General features: G+C 36.5%; 1 protein-coding gene across 1 annotated transcript in view; it reads right to left on the bottom strand.

Annotated features, from left to right (window-relative positions):
• CNTNAP5 (contactin associated protein-like 5) overlaps positions 1 to 22,679 on the bottom strand; it is an 827,651-nt gene that overhangs the window by 129,289 nt on the left and 675,683 nt on the right. The window contains exons 15-17 of the mRNA XM_012727192.1: positions 11,035 to 11,162; positions 10,690 to 10,860; positions 2,201 to 2,419 (exon numbers count right to left, since the gene is read on the bottom strand). Coding sequence (XP_012582646.1) covers positions 2,201 to 2,419; positions 10,690 to 10,860; positions 11,035 to 11,162 — 518 coding nt within the window. The remainder of the gene's footprint in view (positions 1 to 2,200; positions 2,420 to 10,689; positions 10,861 to 11,034; positions 11,163 to 22,679) is intronic.

Raw genomic sequence — 22,679 nt, 5'->3', positions numbered from 1 at the left:
CCTTTCAGTCAGAAATTCTCATAAATGTTGCCTGAAAATAAATTAAACTTCGGCATGGAATAAAATTTATGAAAATTGCATACTACTTGAATTGATTTCACCAAAAAAAGGTATTAAATCTTGATGACTAACAAATTTCTTCACAGAAATAAAATGTAATTTTTAAATAGAATTAAAACAGCAATATAAATTTTAAAAAAATATTTTAATATTAAATCATACCACTTATATGGGTTACTAATTAAGCAAATGACTTAAAATCATAAAAATGCTTTTAATCACTTATGTCTTAGCTTCTGGTAGATATGTAAAGCATGATAAATGAAGAAAGAAATATAATTTCTGTTAAGAGGAGACTACATAACATATTCTGTTACTTCTTTTCCTTCAGCTGGTATGATTTCATTGACAAGTTTCTCTCAGTTAAAAGTTACAGAACCCAAATTTAAAATGAACAACTGAGAAACACTCACTGATTTCATTTCCCAAAGACAAATAAAGAAAAAAGGAAGGAGGGAGGAAAATTAAATTTGGTTGACTGGCAAATCTTGTAGCTAATTTATCTTGTTGTTATAAGTTTGAACTTCAACTTTTGTACAAGAGCACACACTTATTTTAATTAATATTATAATACTCCTAATAGCGACACTTTATTTTGCACTTAAAAGTTTTATAAGTCCTGGCCCTCCCTAGTGGTGCGGCGGGTTAAAGTGCAGCACTGAGAAACTAAAGCCACTTCTGCATGAGTTTGATTCCCGCCTGCCCCGGAGGTGACCACATGGCGTGGCAGACCTCTCCTGAGCCACCCACTGCTCCCCTCAGCAGTGTACTTTGTCAGCCTGCCTGTTCTGCTCCCCACTCTGTCTATGGTGAAACCTCTCGCCACCCCTGAGCCTCTAGACTGTACCCCAGTTCTGTATGCACAAATAAATAAATCTTTAAGGGAAAAAAAAAAGTTTTATAAGTGCTGTTTCAAGACACTTTCTGAGAATATTTTATAAATTAGAATTGTGAGGGCAACTTTTAATACCTCTATTAATGTCATTAGTAATGTGGCTTAATTTTCTGTCACACACACAGATACACACAACTAATTTGGACACCTGTGTAAAGAGATAAAAAAACACAATTCATCTTCTAATCACATACCAAATAAATACTGAATGAATGAATGCATGAATGAATGAATGAAGGAATGTCATCTGAGTCATCCTAATCTCCCCTATAGCAGTGGCAGCCGGTTCAGATGAGCCACTTATCTAGTGGTTGATTCCAGGTATCATGGAAGGCATGGCCAGTGTAGAAGCATCAGCTTTGGGACCAGGGCTGCTTTTCTGTGCACGGATAAGACAGCCTCCTAGTTTAAAATACCATAGTTCCTTCCCCTACCATGGTACTGATGACTGAAATTCCAGTTAAATGTTGCAGTGTATTTTATTATACTGCTATTGATAATTATCAGGATTCAGGTATTCCTAGGAAAGTTAAAGTAAGTCTCATTCACTTAGATTTAACACTAAAATGAAAATAAATGTTATTTCCTTATTCTAAGAGAGGTTTTGATTATAAGGATGAAAAGACAGAGATCTGTAGACATGTAAAGATAATACATTGAAGGAGAAAAGATTCAAAGAGTCTGAGACCAACTCAAAATTTGCTAAAGGGGGCAGCATAATATTTTATTGCTGTGGCTAATGAGCCTAGAAGAGAACACTTTGTAGAATCAAATTTATAATTAAAAATGCTTTATGATATATTTTAATCATTACCTAGAGGATATTATGTTTAGTGAATGAAGTCAGACAGGGAAAAGACAGTATTATTTCACTTGCATGTGGTACACAGAGAAACAAAGAAATATAAATGAACTAGAAAAGACAAAAATACCCTTTTATAATCTAAGACCAATTTGTGATTATCAGAAAAGAAGGGGTGTGAACAAACTGAGTAAGAAGGGGTACTGGCATGGTGGAGGATAAAGTGAGATTTTCAGTGGTGAACTTAATGTGATAACACACATGTGGATATTGAATGATGCATACCTGAAATTATAAGTTAATATGATGAAGCAACGTGATTCCCATAAGAAAGCATATCCTACTTATTTAAGATAAATAGCAATCATGCCTCCTCACATAGTCCTCACATAGTCGTCAGATAGGGTCTTTCATATAAAAAATGTTTGAAGATTTCCCCCTACCTACAAGCAACTGGCTGTTCAGCTGCAATCGGAAACGACCATCCTCTGAAGTCTCCCTGGTTATCTTTGGGAGGTTGTCCACCTGGAGTGAGGTCTCTTTGAGGTTCCTCTCGGCTTGGACATAATGCCACTGGTTGTCATTCAGAGGAGAGGGCGACTGTACGACAAGCTCTACAGGGCCATTCCCAACATCGATGGCAAATGTGATCTCAGAAGGAGCTGAAACCAAAAAAGGGGAAAAAATATAAGGATGAAGAAAGTTTCTGGTGCTGGTGGAACACAAACCAAAGACATTCTGAATTAGTGGTATCCATGATAGTAAGTCAATAGCTTGGTAGAAAGGCCTTTAGTTTAAATCTCTGCAGTATTGAAATAACCATTAATAGTAATTAGTAAAGTTTTTTTTTGTTTGTTTGTTTTTTTGGCCTATTCTATAGAAATTTAGGAATGGAGATAGGGGAGTGGAGCACTAACCCTATAAACATGCATCAGTATCAGGGTTCCAGGTTCCCTGTTTTTATGATTATATTAACAGCTCATAGATTTCCACAGATATTAGCTTACCTAGGTAGCTCCCATCTTATTTTTTTCTAAAGATTTATTTATTTATTCATACAGAACTGGGGTACAGGCCAGAGATGCGGAAGGTGAGAGGATTCACCAGAGACAGAGTGGGGAGCAGAAAAGGCAGATCAACGAAGTACACTGCTGAGGGGAGCAGCGGGCGGGCCAGGAGAGGTCTGCCACGCCATGTGGATCTCCTCCGGGGCAAGTGGGGATCGAACCCATGCGGAAGTGGCCTAAGCTTCTCAGTGCAGTGCTTTAACCCACTGCACCACCAGGGAGTGCTGGTAGCTCCCATCTTCTAAGAAGAATGTCTATGCTCTGAAAATTCCCAGTGTTCTCTTCTATACTCTTTCATTAAAAAACAAAACAAACAAACAAAAAACATGTAATTCCCATGATCTTAACATAAAAAGGAAAGCTCAGAATGTTGAAACATCTTATTCAAGGAGACATTTCAACTAGTGGTGCTTGGAATCTAACCCAGGCTCCAACTTTGATGCTGGAGGCCTTTCCGTGGCCCTTTCTGAACCTTTATAATAATCTGCCAATCATTCAGGTCAGTCAGGCATAATACTGATGAAGGAGGATGGCAATGCTAATGGTAAAGGTGGCAAGGGCATTTTGCTGATGATTATGATGGTGACGATGTTGCTGCTGGTGGCAGTGGAGCTAGTGATGGCGGGGGTATAGTCAGAGAGAGAGTGAGCAGGTGAATGAGCACGATAGTAGTTACAATGAACTCTGCTAAGCACTGTATTAAACACTCACCAGTACTCTATTAAACAATGTATTAAACACTCACCAGTTTTATTCATTTTAATCTTTAAAACAAACATATCATAAAGAGATCATTTTGATTTCCATTTCTATAGTTTACAGTCATGTAATTGGCTCAAAGTTTTCCAGATAGGAAGTAGAACCTGACTTCCAAAAAAGAACTCTAGCATTTTTCTCTATTCAGTATATATTCTTGCATTACATATATTTTTTTTTTCTAAATATGAAGGCTGTGGAACAGGAAGTGATAAAGTTGAGAAGACAATCCCATTTTCAGTAACTGGAGCTTCCATATGCTAAACCTTCCTATTCTTTTCAGCACTATGTGATGCCACCTTTATTAAAATGGGGCAGGTGTCTTTATGTGACAAAGTTATCAACTCGCAGATGTTTAATTGTCACTGATCACAAAAATCAAAATCAAGCCTTGTTCACCTCCTTCTTAGTCTTTAAACCCCTATCTTACACCAAAACAGTCTCAGCATAGGAAGTGCCCAACATGGGAAGTTTCAAGAAACTCTGAGAACTGGGATTGCTTTGCATTTTGATGAATACTAAGGACAAAAAATTATGGTAGGAGGCCTAAAAAATGGGACTTTGAGAGCAGAAATTCTGGGATCACTGTGACTTCATGCAGATTTTCTATCTCAAGCCTCAGTTTTCTTATTTTTAAGTTAGAAATAAAAACAGAATATGATTATCAGGTTGTATATCAACTGATCCTTATGAAGTTCTCAAAACTGTTGAACAGGATGTGCTCGATGAGAGTCAGTTTCAGAACTATCATAGATAGCATGGTTCATCAGCCCCAGTAAATCACTGGTCTGGTGGTCTGGTGGTAAGTCACTAGATTTATTTATTTCTACAGGTCCCAGGTAAAGACTGGTGAAAACTGGAGGGGAGAAAATGTAAAGATTTTGCTTACAGCCTTCCTGCAAAGATACCCTTGTGGATATTAAGTTCTGCTCATACAGCATATCACTGTGGAAATCTTGCAGTACCACTTGTCTGAGTTTATCTGTGCTCTAACACTTATCCCACTGTTGAATAATGATCTGTTCATTGTCTGTCTCCCCAACTAGTCAGCAAACTCTAGATGAACACTTCATTTACTAGACATACAGCACCTAGCACCTTGTGTAGAGTAAGTGTTAATCAAACTAAAGTTCCATTCCTTAAAACACTGCTATACTCAAATGCAAATGCAATTTCTCAATTTTTTTTTTTGCTAGTTTTAAACTAAGGTATTATTCATTGGAAAAATCTTTGAAAGTTATGATTGTTTAACTGTACTCGTGTTACTATTAGAGACACGTTGTCTTAGAGCTGAGAGAGAAACAGTAAAATTAAATAATAGCTAGTTAATAGCAAGTGTGCATTGAGGGCTTCCCGGGACAAGGCACTTCGCTAAGTATTCTTTACAAGTTGAATATTCAGGCCATTCTACAATCTTATGAATCAGGCAACATTTCACAGATGAGGAACAGAATCACAGAGAGCTGGTAAGTTGTTCTAACCCAGATGAGAGTCAGAATTTAAATTGAAATGGTATGTTTCCAAGGCTCACTTTTTAACCACTGTTCCTATGGCAAACCTTCAGCTCAAAACCTATGGGCAAGCAAAACTAGAATAAATAATATAAATGGATGACACCATTTATAACATTGACGAGTGACTCTGGACAGAACACCTGAGTCAGGCATAAGGAAGCTCCAATTTATTGGAGAGAGGGACCTGACTCAGTGGTCTTGAATGGAAAGCTGGAAACCCTGAGCAGAATAGCTCTATCATAATTTTACTTTTGGCCTCTCCTTCCCCTTAACACTCAGCAAACAGTCTCATTATCTGCTCCCTTAGAATTCAAGACAATGCTAATGTATCATCTTAACCTCTATGGATTTTCATCAAGCCAGACACTGTGAAAAACTGAGAAGGCAAAGATGAAAGCAACAAGATGAGTTCACAGTTGTCTTTTGACAAGTCTGACAAAGAAGGGACATACTAAGTGGAGGCAAGTCTCACAGACATAAGAGAGTGACTACCAGGTACTGAACTTAGCAGGGAGAAATGACCACCGTGCCCCTTAGACAATCTTCCATGGGACCCACACAGCAACATGACTCCCAGCAATCAGTTCTGAGCTTTGTGAAGATACAGCTGTTACTCCTTTCTCTGTCCTCAATCCTACCCTATGTCAGTATGTGGAGATCTGAGAGACCATTTAAAGAATAAAGAGGAAGTTGCAAAGCCTTAATGTGCCTCTTTACCTTTCTAACCTTCCATCTGTAAAATGAGAAATATGAGCTAGGAAATATCATTGAAGATATTTTGAGACGTGTACTCTTTGAGATACTGATGACTGTTAAAGTACCTAACTCAAAAAAAAAAAAAAGGCATATCCAGTTTTGCATAAATTTTCAAGGACTTCTAGATTGTTCCACACCTCAAAGCAAGGAAGAAAATAATTCCCTGTTGTGCTGAGTTCTAACATTCTTAATTCTTGAAATGCTGAGTTCTAACATTCTTAATTCTTGAAATATTTCCATAAAGGACAATATGAAGATGCTTTAGGGAAGAAAGAGGTGGGCGATTTCTTGGATTCTGACACCCATTAGCTGGATGACCCTGGGTGTCCCATTTACTCTCTCTCAGTTTACCTTCCAGGGTTGCACACTGGACTATGAAGTGAACAATGATGATCACAGCATAAAACAGTATTATTTGAAAATGAGATGAAGTGGAAAACGAACCACATTCGTCAATGAACTTAGCATAGACATTTTATATATTATATATCCATTATATAATATTATATACATTATATAGAGGGGGGAGGGGTATCTTTAGACTAGGATATTAACCTCAGATATCTACAATGACAAATGAGGTTTCTTTATCTCCATTTTTCCCATGTTTTTGAAGGCTTGCACACTATCCAGGCCTAAAATGTAATATCAGAATAAGAATTATCTTGAATTCAAGATAACTGGAAAGAAACATAATCAAGAAAAGTTCCCTGCCTTTTCCCTATTGACTAAAAAACAAGATATAAATTGACAAAGGTGACTTTGCATCCTGTCTGCCAGGGATGAATTAATAACCCAGAGATAACTTTCTCTATCAGCCTAGAAATGATGTAGAGGAATCTACATAACAAACTTTATTAACTAGTCTTTATCTCTTATTTTAGAGGCCTACAACTATTTTAAATTTTCCTATTATTTTTCCTATTATATATCCATAAATTTATTATTATTTTTAAAAGACTGTACATAATCTGCAGTTCTAAACTACTAGGGAAGCCACTCATGAAATAAACATTTTAATAAGTATTTGTTTATTTCTTTTTTTTTAAGATTTATTTATTTGTGCATACAGAACTGGGGTACAGGCAAGAGGATCAGGGGTGGCAAGAGGCTTCACCAGAGACAGAGTGGGGAGCAGAACAGGGAGACTGATAAAGTACACTGCTGAGGGGAGCAGTGGGCAAGTCAAGAGAGGTCTGCCACGCCATGTGGTCACCTCAGGCAGGCAGGAATCTTAACTCATGTGGAAGTGGCTTTAGCTTCTCAGAGTTGTGCTTTAACCTGCTGCACCAACAGGGAGGGTCTGTATTTGTTTATTTCTTACTAATCTGTATTTTATCATAGAGACCTCAGCCAACAAATAAATAAGTAGAGTTAGACTTATTTTCCTTCACCTATGGATTTTAGGGAATTCTAGCTTCCTTGCAGATTACAAAACCAATCTGTAATATTTAATCTACATTTCCTCTGCCAGCTCATAGATGGTCAGAGGAATTTCATAGCAGGGCAATGCCTTGTGCAGTTGACAAGGAAATGTTTTCCACTAACTGAAATAGTGTTCTCCTTTGAAGGAAAGCTAGTCTGAAATTAAAGTAGATATTCAGAAGTGAGGTCAGAGAGAGAAACCAAATAGACCACTGATAATGATGCTAACGATGCTGAACCCAACTAGAAATGGTGCCCCACTAATTCAAGTCTTCATCATAAGTCCCAGTGAGTTCCCACCCTTAGAGTTCAGCTTTCTGTTTAGTGGAGCTAAATACAGCTAATACATATGGGTATCACCAACAACAATTTGCATATAAGCACTGAATGGTGAAGGAAAAAAAAAGGGCTCACAATTAAATTCACAGGAATAAATCTGAATTCATATTGGATTCTAAGCAACAGACTGCATGCACTATGTCACACTGACTCTCTACAACCAGCTCTTAACAAATGTTCCTCCTCCACTCCAAAATATCCATTTCTATCCTCATAGCCATTGAGAGATAATGGTCAGAACAGCTGCAATTTTTTCTCAGATCCATTTGAAGCACATTCATGAGGACCTGAAGACATAGGGAAACATCTTGTCTTTTATAATCTCCAGGCTACCAAACCCAAATGTTGTAAATGGACATGACCCAGAAGGAACTGGATTGAGCATTTCATGTGAGCTTGATCCATGTCCGATGATTTTGAGATATCAACTTTTGAAGTTTCTGCTCAAACAGTTAAAAAGGAATACACCTTTGGGATAGGAGAGAAATTTATTCTGAGCCACAACATCTGTCAAAAGAACATTTCCTTTCTAAGACAAAGATTTATAGATCAGGGTGAAAATTCTGTCTGCATAAAAGGCACAAGGTGAGTGAACTATTAATAAGGACTGCAAGGAAACCCTCACTTGTTTTCCTTAATCCTCTTAGTAACAACTAAACAAAGTATTACAGAAAATGGAAGACCTTGTTTCAATTATTTTAAAGAAATACCTAAAGTATATATTTTCTGTTTTGGTGGTATAATGCATCAATGGATACCGAAATTTTATAAAAGTTACTACATTTAAACATTCTTGTACAACTCAAAGGACAAAAATAGTGTCATATAGTGCAAACAAATTGATCGCTGAAATGTAATTAGCACTAAATCATCACTCATTACCTTGTGATAATATGTCCTGACATTTGCTGCTGCTTTAATGAATCAAAAGGCCTTGGGGCCTGATTTTTATTAAATTTACATTGAGTTTATTATATCTGTATTATTAAATGGTTGGCATTCAACCTCATACTTTCAGAGCCTGGCCAAGTTAGGTAAAAGGAATCTTACTTCACACTAAAGCCACAAGAGCTTCCTCCCATTAATAGTCTAATCATTGGAGAAAAGGAGGTTAAAACAACCAATTAAAGAGATCTCTTTCCTTGTATGTGTTTTGCTGCAAGTGCAAAAGAAACACTTAGCTGCTTAGTGATTTTCAGGATACTTGTATAACTACTCAGTCATCTCTTTTAGACAGCATTTTTGTTTTTTCTGGAATGCTCAAATTTCAAAGATTCTGTTGCTAAGACATTACAAATGCTTTCAAGGGTATTTCATGCAATCACATCATTATTGTAATGTGTCCAATTGCCTCAAGAAAACTAGAGAAAACATCCATTTAGATACAGATAAGTGAGATAGCTAATGGCAAATGAGATTTCATGGTCATGAGTATTAGACAGGTAGGACAATGGGAACAATCAATGTGTCACATAAAAAATAAAGGGCTACACAGACTGCAAATAATCTGAAAAACTAGGAAAAAACAAGTAAAAGTAGGTTTCTTCTTTGTCATTACCAGGTACCATTCTTAACATGTTTGGTGATAAAACATTCCTTCATCAAACAAAACCCAAAACCTACTTATGCTACTTTCTAAGTTCTAACAAATGCTGATTTTAATAATAAATATCTAGGCTTCAAATCAGAACCTAAGTTGTATTTTAAAGAGGGAATTTAATATAGAGAACCCTAGATATATTCCTGATTTCTAAAAAGGTTTATTAAAATATATGTATTTGTTTTCAAATTTAAGAACTGCTGTTCTGATTTTGACAACTTGTATGTTGCATTGTTTAATTAAATATACCAATATGTTTGAATATATGGTGACATTGGAGTTTTAGACATTAATTGCACCCAAAGAGAGCTCAAGCAATTCCAGATCTTTTCGACAAACAGAAAGATAGTTTGTGATGAAACTTTCTGTTTTTTTTTTTTTTTTTTTGCAGTGATGTTTAAGGCTAAAATTTGTTCCTGAAAAAAAAAAAAATACATGGGCAACATTATAATTTCTGAAATGAAAATGTTGGAAATTAAAATTTGTAAGTCACTATCATATTTACTCTCATATTTAAAATATTTGTATATCTCTTGATCAAAGTGAAAATATATTAATTTAAATTCAATAAAATGTATTATTTGATTAATATGAGGGAAAATTGATGGTAATTCTGATTATACTTTTAAGAACTGGAATATGCACACAAAATCATTTTTGATGATGTCATGAACAAAGTTATAGAAGTTAAATCTAAGGAAAGGAAAATTTCTATTATTATGAACTAGAATAAAATAACATGAAGGTACATTTCCCCTAAAATGAAAAAAAATAGTAGTGCATTATTATTATACTGTAATATTTTACTAGCATGTTACATATAAAATGTTCAATAGTATACTATTTCACTACCTACATTTCCATGTTTTTTCACCTCAGTCCATTATTAGTACTATGTTTAACTTATTTATAGGCAATGGAATATTAAGAAATTTGCTAACATCAGATTTACTAGATGCCCATTTCCTGATATCAAATTCACTATATACTGTTGATGGTGAAGTGGAAGAAAAAATAATTGCAACTGTAATTTGGTGGTCATAAACTCACAGTAGTAGGAAATATGTCAGGAAATTACTTTCAGGCAGAAATTCGATTAAAAAAGCAAACCCCAAACATGAATATATAATATATATGTTCACCCTTACCATGGAAATTGCTATAACAAAATACTGTGACATGAAAAGTTTAAGTCACAGTTAAGAACTAAGCATGAATCCAACAATGGACACATAGTAGGTATCTTTTGAAATTTTTGGAATGCACTATTCTGAAGAGGGACTAACTAAATACTGAGTGGTAATACTAAAGCATAAAGCACCAGAAAGACTTAGAAATCATCACTGCTAATTTTACAGATATCCAAGGAAAGTTAATTTGATAGTACAAATATGCACTGATAGTTAGTGGCAAAGATAAGACTAAAACTTCTTCCGTTAACCAGTTATATTAAAATCATAAATTAGGTCACTTACAGCTTATTTCAAGTCGGATGAAGTCTTTAATGCCAAGATTTTCTAGGAATACTCCAGATAAAGCCGTGGTTTTAAAAAAGAAGGAAATGTCAGCACTGAATTCCGCATGGAGGGTAGGAAAGTGGAGATAAGAGGCTTCTGTATAAAATGAGACAGCGTTCCAGAAGTGTCCTGTAAATGAGAAAATCCTTAAGAATGGTTCGTTGTTTGGAATGGAGTATAGAAAAGCATGGACATGTGCATAATTTTCAAGACTGGGGAACACTGCAAGGACAGGGATACGGAATAAAAACATCTTGTGCTTATGTAATGCAGAGAGAAATCTTCTTTAGATTTAGTACTCACGGTCACCATAGCAACGCAAGGGACCAATTCTCCAAGCGGCTTCTGAGTTTGATCTGTTGGTATCAGTGATAACTATCTGAGTGACGGGCAAGTGGTCTTTGAAGGAAAGAAAGCCAGTATCATTTGTCCTGCAAAACATAAATTTAAGAAAAAGAGGACAAATTGTGGGTAACCTAGGGATTCTTCCCAGACTTTTCTTTTTACCAGTGATTTGGGTGGTGTCAGGCAGGGCCTGGATGGGGCAGTAAGGGGGATACAGGTGGCCTTTCATCTCTTAAGTATGTGTGAAATGCAGGAATGCCAAATACAAAATCCAGCTTCCAGAAACCAATGGACTTTTCATCTCCCTAAGTATTTCCAGAAACAAAGGTGTTTTGCAGAGTCTGCCTGCAGTTGCTTGCTCTCCTAAGAGTACCCCAACTGCCCAGTGCAGTGGTGTTGTAATACTACTCATCACCTCTCTTTCCAGATCAGCTACCTCAGTAACTAAATTGAAACAGGCATCACAAATCCCACCTGAAATCATTCCAAAGACTTGTTTCAGACATCTTCCAATGGGATTTAATCAGCTTGGTTTGTTTCTTTTCACTTTTAGCTCTGTATAAAAGTAAGCCCATACAGTTGCCGTTTAGATTTGTTGTTCTTCATTTTGTTCTATGTGTAATATGTTGGTAGTTATGGACTTTGAGTTTTCATTAACTATGTAAATAGAAAACTGACTAATCACATTTTGACAATTAAGTTCACAAAGATGAGGAATAAACTTGGCTTTTCTTCCTCTTTTAAAATTGTGCTTTCATGCTCATGGCAAAGTCTGTATCTTTTAAATGAAAGTTTAAAAAATGTAAGTGAGAAACGGGCATGAAATGAGTAATTCTGTTGAGCCAGAAATTACTAGTGTTTCCACATGCTATTCCCATCCCTATTCCTCACAAATGAGGAAACTGAGGATCAGAGATATTAGATGAATTGCTAAAGGTCACATGGGCTAAGGAAGAGATAGTGTCACATTCCTTGTATCTATCCTATGTAAAAAAATTACAGGTACACAGATAAGTATATTTTAATCTGAGCTGAATTGGAGGAAGCAGCCTGAAAGCCACAGAGGAGTAGTATGTAGTAACTACCCACAGAGCCTTCTTTAAAGACAAGATGGGACCTTGCCTATTTTTGGGAACTGAATGACACATGCCAATATTTGGGGCCAAATGCAGGGCATAGAATTTTTATAACAAGAACTCAGGTAATAGATGTGTGTTTGTTCTCTTTCATCACAAATAATTTATCAAACCAAATAAAAGTCTCAATAATATTCTTCAGAGAAATAGAATATTGATGAGACTCATATGGAACCACAAAAGGCCTCAAATAGCCAAAACCCTCATGACTAAAAAGAAAGAGAATGGAGGCATCACAATCCCAATCTTCAAGCTATACTACAAAACCATAATAATCAAAACTGCATGTTACTAGTACAAGAACAGACACACAGACCAGTGGATTCAAATAGAAAACCCAGATATAAACCCACAGGTTTATGGGCAGCTAATCTTCTACAAAGGAGTAAATAAGATATAATGGAACAAAGAAAGTTCTTTGGTGCTGGGAAAACTGGGAAGCTACATGCAAAAAAATTAAACTGGATCACTACCTCACACCATGCACACAAATCAACTCGAAGTGGATTAAAGACCTTGACATAAAAAGAAACCATAAAATATCTGGAAGCAAAGATAGATGAAACACTACATGACATACACTTCAGTAACATCTTTGAAGATCTATGCAGCAATAGTGAAGGAAAAGAGAAACAGATGGGACTGTATCAAGTTAAAGAGCTTCTGTACAGCAAAAGAGACAATTAAAAAAACAGACATCCCACTGCTGACTGGGAAAAAAAAAAAAACTAGGGATAAAGAATTGATCACAAAGATATACAAAGGACTGATGAAATTCAACAAAAGTAAACAATTCCATCAGAAAATGGGCAGAAGAGCTAAAAAGATGCTTCTCCAGGGAGAAATGCAGATGACTAACAAGTATATGAGAAAATGTTCATCATCACATGTAATAAGGGAGATGCAAATTAAAACCACAATGAAATACCACCTCACACCAATTAGAATGACACATCTTGAAACAACTACCAACAACCAATGTTGGTGAAGATGTGGAGAAAAAGGAACTTTTCTGCACTTCTGGTAAGAATACAAATTAGTACAACCACTATAGAAGATTGTTTGGAGGTTTGTCAAACTGCTAAGAATGGAGCCTCCACATGACTTAGCAATCCCACTCACAGGTATCTACCCAAAAGACACAAAAACGCTGAATCAAAAAGACACCTGTACCCCCATGTTTATTGCTGCTTTATTTACAACTGGAAAGACAAGGAAACAACCCAAATGCCCAAAAGTAGATGACTAGATTAAAAAGATGTGGTACATATACACAATGGAATATTACTCAGCAACCAAAATAAATAGTTAAATAAATAAACACATGCCTTTTGCAGCAACATGGATGGAGAAGAGAAGATCACGTTTAGTGAAATAAGCCAGAAAGAAAAGGGAAAATACCAGATGATTTCACTCATAACAGGAATATAAAGGACCAGGGGAGAAAATAATAATAATGAACAACTATATGTCAGAGACATTTTACAGGTGTGGAATGGGGAATGGGGTCAAAAATGGTGGGGGGAGGGAAGTGCACTGGACTATGGTGATGGCACATGGGTGATTTGGTAATGGGATTACAAGTGAGATGGAAAAGGGCACACATTGATGTAAAAATAAACTATTATATTATTTTAGAAATAGGCAAGACTCAAATTTGATCTTATATTACATTATAATTCACATTTCATTTACAAAGAAAATAATATCCCAATTATTTACATTTACATTTGGATATACAAAGAAAATAATATCCCAATTATTAGTTGGGTTAATATAGTTAAGAATAAGTGTTAGGACTCGGGCCTGGAAACCGAGACTTCAGTATCTATACCAGTAGTCACCTGGTACTAGGTGTGGGCAATGGATGAAAGATCCTTGATAGGAATCAGCAGTAACAGTGCTAAAAACTCCTGAAACTCTACTTTTCCAAAAAACAATTATTCACTCTCATCAACTAGCATAAAACCCCCCTAACATGTTCTGGGGTGCAACTTCTTGGACTCCCTCTTCTGAGTCCGTGAGCCTCACCTGAGAGCGCAAATAAACTGCTTATCTTGATACCCTATAATCTCCCACGATGTTTCTTCTAGTGTGCCGATCTTTCACTAAGTAGTATGACAAAAAGCTTTAGGGACACAGTTTCAGGTTACAGCTTGTTCTGGAATCTGCAGTGCCCCATTTCTAGCTATGATAGCTTGGGCAAATCATTCAGTTCTGAGATTCCCCAGGGTCCTCAGTTTTCAAAAGGAGGCAATGTCTGTGTTATTGAGTTATAGACAGGAATGAATGAGATTATATTGTGACCTAGTTTGGTGTCTCATTTATAGCAAATGCACAAAAGTGGTAGTATTGACACTCATTTTTGTTCCCTCCTTTGCCCCTGAACCACTATGCAGCCTCAGGCAAGTCAAATCATCTATGCCAGATCTGCACTTCTGTATTGGAAATCTTATACTACATAAAACAGTATGGAATTTAATGTTAATACTCATTGTCCAACTCATCCGTTTTAGAGAAAAACATATCAATTCATCTTTGTAAAAAAAAAAAAAAACTCAAATAAATACTTGCACATACATCCCTATACATCTATAACCAATGTTATCAAGAAATATCTATCATTCGAGTATTTCTATTTGAAAGCCATTTAAATGGTGTGGAATAAGACTTTTGTTTCTATTTGAAAGATCATCTATGAATGTTGCAGAGACACTGAATAGAATCTGAGACTTCACATTCTGCTATCTTTCAGATATTTCAAAGCAAGTCACAAAAAGTCAAAGTGGAATTAAGACCACAAAACCCAAATTCTTTTCCTGAAGAAATGTTGATAACAAGTTCCCTATTGTCTTATATGGCATAAGATTTTCTTTCTCTCTACTTTTTGTCAAGGTGAAAATGATGACTTCTGAAGTTTGTCCATCAATGCTAACTACTTTCTCCCTTACACACTCTGACATCCTGTCTACATCAATTTGATGTCCTTGTGTCAAAGTGTTGGAATATACAAATAGCAACCTAAGAATAAAAATCTCTTCCAAATAGCAAAGGAAAAATATGATATTAAGTTTAATGATGTAAACACATTACCAAATATACATCTTCTTCCGAATCTATAAAAAAGGAAACTGTTCTTAAAGTTGCTTAATGCAATAGAAACAGATACAAACTCAAATGTCTATAGAGACCAGGCTAGGATTAAAAATGAACGAAACCAGTTTTGTGTTTGATGATAAATGGAACCTGACATACAGCTTCAGTATAACAAGTAGAGAGAGAGAGAGAAAGAAAGAGTATAAAAAGCAGCTGTCCTGTCTAAAGAGGACAGACAGTACCATCCATTAGCAACAAATGATTATGCTGTTCATGAACATACGACCAACTGGCCAGACTAGAATATTAATCTTAAAGTCTCACAACATCTCAATTTTTAAATCTTGCCAATGGATTTAGAATATAGTGGGGACTAACTTTGCTGTGCTGGCCTATAAAACACAGGGTAGAGCTGGCAGAGCTGTGTTTAGCCTATGGAACATAGGCATCAAAGAACACCATATATTTATTCATGTTCTTAGGGTCAATTCTAAGACTCAATTTAATCCAATTTGTGAGTGACAGGTGTGACCCAAACATACCAAAACATTAATAGGTAGAAATTTTGTGGGTGGGGTTGCTGGTGTTGGATTTTATCCAAAAGAAATGATGAAAATTATTTTGGTACTTACTGGAGAAAAGGGAGTCTACAGTTATTGATTTGGCATTCTATACACTAACTTGTTTATATTTCTCTTTAGCTTGAATTTGCCTTATTAAAAACAATGACTTATAGACTTAGCATTTTTTTGTTTGTTTGTTTGTTTGTTTGTTTTAACAATACACAAGATCCTTCCTAAGAGTACAGAGTATTTGTGGACTTAGTAAGTACACAATTTTGATTACAAGTTGTGTTGCTCTTAGAACACACATGGTTGAACCCATATGCCTGGTCACTAGTCATTTGAAGTGGGTGAGGTCACTCTGACTCTTAGTTTTCTGAGAATGAAAATGATGATAGCAATAACAATTTGATATTATTTTATAAATTAAAGTAGATAAGACATATGAAACAGTAAACACACTGTCAAGCATATAGCATGAACTTAATAGTTATTGAACTTTCCAGCAGGTTAAAATGAAAATATGAAAGAAAGCAACATTTGAAAGTGAAATAAAATATCCCACTGTTGACATGAATGAGCTCATGTCAACATGAGCTTTCATGGACAGCCAGAGAGTCAAGTCCATGAAGGTTCTAAGGGTACATGATAGATATGTGGTCTTAAAAAAACACATCTAATGACCTAAAGAAAAAGTATGTTCATGAAGAAATAGTTTCCACCTCGAGAACAAAAGTCTAGCCAAGAATTAGTCAACATAATCTCCTCTCAGTTATGACTCTATCTAGCCATTTCACTACACTCAGCATTGCAGAGCAGAATAAGGAACACTGATTTCTTTGTGGTGCCAAGAGAATAAAATGTGGTGAAAAGGCCCGTGCTACTGTTTGTTTACATCCACCATTTTTGGTTAACTGTGCGTATTCTTTTTAGTATAGTTATTTAGTGACAGCCTATTAAGACAGATACTCTTTTTCCCCTTTTTTACATCCTTTCTCTTTCAGGCACTCAAACGTTCTGAATTAAACATTATGCATATGACAGAGAAACCTAAGCAATTATGCAAAGAATAGAGACCTCAACTTGACTTCTGTCCATGTGGGCATCTGACTAGATTAGTCTCAAGGGCAGGTTATTGTGCCCCATATGCTGGGGCTGCAAGGGATGAAAGACCCTTACGATGCCCACAAAACTCTGACGTTTGACATGATTCTATCCAATATTGGTTAAGGCAATAATTTTCTCTTTTGATTTTCTTTTTTTTTAAGACACCGAGCTAAAATAATGACTTAGGGAAGTAGATAGCAAGGAACTAAAAAGGAGCTTAAGAGCTATTTGTGCCAACTAAAGCAATGCAAACATTGACCATGGACACATATAAAAGTTCCCACCAGATGATAACAACCATTTGATATTGTCCCTCACTGACTCGATTGTATCTTGAGTTTTGTTTTCAGTTATTAGTATAAGAGAAACAAAGGACAAAAGAAGACAATTTTGACAGATATAAAAATTTTATGAACTATATGTTTTCCATAAAAACCCTAGAAATCTGAAATCACAGGGATCTTCTCAAGTACCTGTTAAGAGACAAAATCAAGTCTTAGTATGAAAATACAGCCCAAGTTTATTCAGTGTAACCTTTTTGTCAAGAAATTACAATGGTTCTCAAGACTCCACGAGTGTAAAATTGATTTTTAAGAACACTTGCACAAACAACCTTTTGGGAAGGTAGGAATTAGTAAGCATACTCTGGATAGGAAAGGAAAGAGAAAAGAATAATTGGTGCCATAACAGTTAACCTAGATCATGCTCAGTAAAGAGGTAGGATTTATTGAGGGGTGATTAAAAGTCAAAAATACTGGATTGTATAGCACATCCGTGGATACTAATGAATTCCAAATATGTATCTTTACTTTTGGAACAAATCAACTGTTCATATCTTCAGCTCTCCAAACATCACCAAACATAACAGCTCCTTTTCAAAAATATTTCCAAATGTTCTAAATTCCACCTTTTTTCGAACTTCTGTCATACCCTTTCTTATTTTATAAATATTTCTGATATTTATTCACATGTTGACTTGGGTATAATTCTTGTATGCCGTGTTGGAGTACAGGAAAATTGTTTTTATTTTGCTTGTGGATTTACATTTTATTATTTTATTTTTATTGCAGTAACTTTGATTTACATCATTGTAAATGATGTAAATCGGATAGGATCTCCCACCTTGGTGCTGTTACCACATTCTATCCACCACCAATACAGCTGCAGTCCAGCACCATAGTCCACTGTGTTCCCTCTTAACTCTCTAGGAAGCAGGCTTTTTAGACAACCACTCACTGTGAAATTAATTAACAGTTTGTCAAGATCATTAAAACATGAGCCCATCTGTCCCCATCTAACTGGCTTCCTCTTAGGTTGAGGAACCTTATCTTTGTCAATGATACTTTATCCTACATTTCCAGTTCCATTTTTATCTTTGTTAATCTCCTCTTTCACCCTGGACCTTCAGCTTCTTTCTGTCTCCTGACAATTTCTGCCATCTGAAATTCTGCAGTTGATTTTCCAGTCCTACTTATCATCTAGTTGCATCGGTTTTATATTTTCCATTTACAGAACTCGGCATTTTCCCTTACATCTTCTCTCTTCTCCTCTCCCCCTCCTTTCCCCTCAACATTCCACTGAAACATCTGTCAGTGATTTACTGATGCCCATGGAATAGATAGCTTTCAACTTACACCATTTGGTTGCAAGATTCTACAGAGTCACCCTCTTTTCTGTTACACACACACATACACACTTATTTCCCATCAATCTATATTCACCCAACCACCTAGTAAACATTTCCTTTGGCCATCACAGTCATCTCTGACCAGCAGGCTCCCCACTGTCACTTTTCCCTGGGATCATCCCCCCACGCACTTGCTTTACTCAATTCTGAGATTGACACGGCCCAGTACTATTAGTTGTTGAGGCCACACACAAGTGGGTCTCCATTTTTCCTCTTGTCCTCACTTTCTTCCTCACTCTCATTCAAAAATGGCCACCAATCCCTCCTTTTCATTCAATTGCCTTATCCTCATTCTCTATACTCAATGTTATTTTGAGACCCAGTAATGTACACCAGGAGCTTGGCAATAGTTACCTAACAGGCTTCCCGCTGCTCCCCTCTCCCTACCTCTCTTTCTTCTGTATACTCTTCCTAGAAACATATTTACCAAGGGGACAATGCTTCATACCTTGTTGTTTAAAACCTTTTAAGACAGCATTGCCTTCCATACTGAATCCAAATTCCAAAATATTTAACACAGAATGGACAGTAAAATGCTCTTTAAAACCACAATTGCTTTCACAAAGAAGACATCTTTCCAAAAAGAGTGATCTATAAGTTAGAGGTACGACCGGCACTGGTCTGCTATTCTTAGAAGGTACTGTGGCCTGCAGGCTAGCCCCTGGCTGGAGCTGAGCATGGAAACTGACTCTTGACTTTCCCTCGAAGCATAAACATACAGTTAATGCCAATCTAATTTAATTCTTGAACAGTCTCAGGATAATGTTCTAGTCACGAACTGCCTTACACAGGAGGGGACCATGAGTTACATAAAGGTGACTTCAAGTGAAGAAAGAACTCCTCAGGACATGTGAGGAGCCAGGACTAGTGCTAGATTGGGAGGGCAAAGCCTGTGCTGCCAGCCCTGGGCTATCCTGTTCGCCAGCCAGAGTTTTGTTCCTACAGAGAGCTATTCTCTGGTTGGCGAAAGCTACTTTGCTCCACCTTTATCTGTAACTTCTCCTGGCAGTGCTGGAATAATAGTGCCGGACCCTGTATCCTTGAGTTGTCCTTGAAAGCCTCGGGCTGACCATTCCCATTCTGTTCACATGGGCTTTCTCCACTCAAGAAAGCATTCAATTGATTAGGTTTCACCTTACAAATTTGCAATTATTTTCCAGCCCTGCATTCCCTGAGATTACACAAGGGTCACCTTGACAGTTCGTGAAGAGTTCCATGAACACTTCAGTTACACATTCCAAGCAATCTCTATGTTTATTGTTACTGAGTACAGACCCATCTGTTACATGATGTTTTATACTGGTGAACTTTCTAAAAGGCAGTTCCAATTTAGAGAGAAGGGTCCTGGGTGTTTCTGCTTATTCCACCTAGTTGGAAAGATTATATATGTGTTGGCATCTTGTTAAATTATTATCTCTATTATTGTATATACATATGTAGACTTTTCTTAGAAATAATTTAAATTCTATAAGCTAATGTTGCTAGTCAGTTTATTTCTGATATTGAAAAAATAGAGAAAATAATAAAAATGATGACTATCAGTTTTTTTAGAAAAAAAATACATGGCACACAGATCACTGTTGACTCAGCAAATGCATTTACAATGGTCCTTTCCTTTCTATCAGGATTGTAAATCCCAGTCACCTCTTGGGGTCTGACCAGGAGTGAAGACCCTCACAGTACTGACCTGGGAGTCCCAGAGGTGGAGGCTTAAGGGACTCATGGGAGGCTTGAGAGACCGAAAAGAAATCTGTATGAGACACAGCAAAAACCTAAACTCTTCTTAGGAGCCCAGCATCATTCTCCTATAGACACTAGCTCATAAAAGCTCATGAGAAAGGAAGGGAAGGTCTCTGTGAAGGACAAGTTCTGGTCTAGACATGATATTTATGCAGAAAATTTGATATAATGCAATAAACAGATGATTTGGAGGTCAGATGGATCACTTCTCCCTACATTGTTGCTGATTAGTTGGTTTTACTTTATTTTATGACTGAGGTAACAATTTGATTCATTATATGAGATGAGATATGGGAACACATGATTGTTATAATACCACACCCATCACCAAGGCACCCATAGTCTTCCACCATGCTTTTTGATAATCAGGGGACATAAATCTGAGTGAAAGCTTAGGGTGAATATTAGAAAATATGAAACAGATTGGTACCAGGTAACAATGAAGTAAATATTAGTTCACCCAAGAATGGCCAGGACTGACTTTACCAGAAGACAGAAAGGCAAAAATATGTCCAATAGAAGTCATTCACCCAGTGTTCATTCCTAAATTCAACACCATTTATTAAATAATATCTCTGATGTGGAAAAATGGAATCAAGGGCTAAATAGTGGCTAAATAGTATACTAAAAATATCCTATTTTTTTTAAGAAAAAGAATAAGCTTCCCCTTTTTGGGTGCAGGATGACCAAATGACCTGGATTTAAACCTTATATATATTATATAATTGTCTCCCCCCATTTAGTGCCATATCACTTTATAAAAGGTATATTATTGGCAAGAAGCTAAGTTGCTAAAAATCAAATGTCTTTACTTTCTTATGAATGAATCAAATAATATTTTGTTAAGTAAGAGAGTTATACTTTAGTTGTACCTGGTGTTCAGATGATAAAACCTTTCATTCAGGCATGAGCTATCAACAGAAGTGCACTGGGTGACCACCCTGTCCTGTCCAGTTTGTTGGGTGATGATCTTCTGTGTCCTTAAAGAGGACCCACCTCCTATATAACCCAACGTCGCCCGTGCTGCCTCCCAGGGGCCACAGGCTGTAGCTGTCACTAGCATTTTTTCTGAATTTAGGTAACTCTAAAGTGGTCTAAAATATTCAGGTCATAAATTCATGATTGTAAAAATATTCATTGGTTAAACTGAAATCATTGTAAATTTCATTAACTGAAATTATTATCCATGCAAATTTTTTTGTTTCTTGTTTTTGTCTTCATGTTTATTACTTTGACTAAGACAGAAACTTGTAAGAAATGAGATTGCTAGTATAGTTGAACCAGATGACTAGGTGAGGTTTCCTTTAAAGAAGAAGGTTTGTGGCCAACATAGGTTAAGTCTCAGTGCCTTCAAGCTATCGCTAGCCACTGCAACATGAGTTTGATCTCTGGTTATGGAGCTGACCCACATGATATAGCAGGCCTCTCCTGTCTCACCCTCCGCTCCCCTCAGCAGTGTATTTCAGTAGATCTGCCTGTTCTGCTTCCCACTCTGTCTCTGATGAATCCTCTCACTACCTACATCTGACATGCTCTTAGTTCTTCTATGCAAAAATCGAAAAACAATATCTTTGAATCAGTTACTGTTTCTTTTCTTCTTACTCACCTCCAACCTCTGAGCTATTTAACCTTCATTCACTTCCACAACACACACTAATTTTTCTCATGTATTAAAGTCTCATTGAAATATGTGACATTCAGTTATTCAGTTGCACAGAGGCTTATCCAAACAAATAAAACTGTATTAATGACCAGAAGCATGAAGAAGACTGAGGTGCCCTGAGCAGCCTGACTTGGTAAAAAGTAAAAACAGCCTTGATGATATTGCTTGAGAAGCTCTGAGAAAAGTCTCTCTGGCATCTTAACCAACTCCAGTGACATAAAATCCCAACTTAGAAACTGGTTTGAAGTCCACAACAGGAATATCCTTGGATTCTGTTGAAATTCCATCTCTACTCCTTTAATCAGATCTTAACTCATCTACTTATCATCACAGCTTTCATTCCTGTGTCTGGAAAAAAAGGAAATTATTCATCCAAGGATTCTTGTGATGCTGACATGAGATAGAATATATAGCACACACCAAAAAAATGTTTCATTACATGTGTTGGGGGAAAGGATGTCCAGAACGAACTCTGTAGATACACGTTTTGTGGATTCCACCACATACTCCAGTCATTGAAACCATAACTCCAAAGGGAGGACTGAGGACCCAAGGGCAGAGATATGCAATCATTTTGATACTTTTGGGATATATATAATGGGTCTCTCTCT

The sequence above is a fragment of the Condylura cristata genome, unplaced genomic scaffold (genome assembly GCF_000260355.1).
Source record: "Condylura cristata isolate star-nosed mole 26May11 unplaced genomic scaffold, ConCri1.0 scaffold00002, whole genome shotgun sequence".
Lineage (NCBI taxonomy): Eukaryota > Metazoa > Chordata > Mammalia > Eulipotyphla > Talpidae > Condylura > Condylura cristata.
This window is presented reverse-complemented; position numbering and strand designations above follow the sequence as displayed.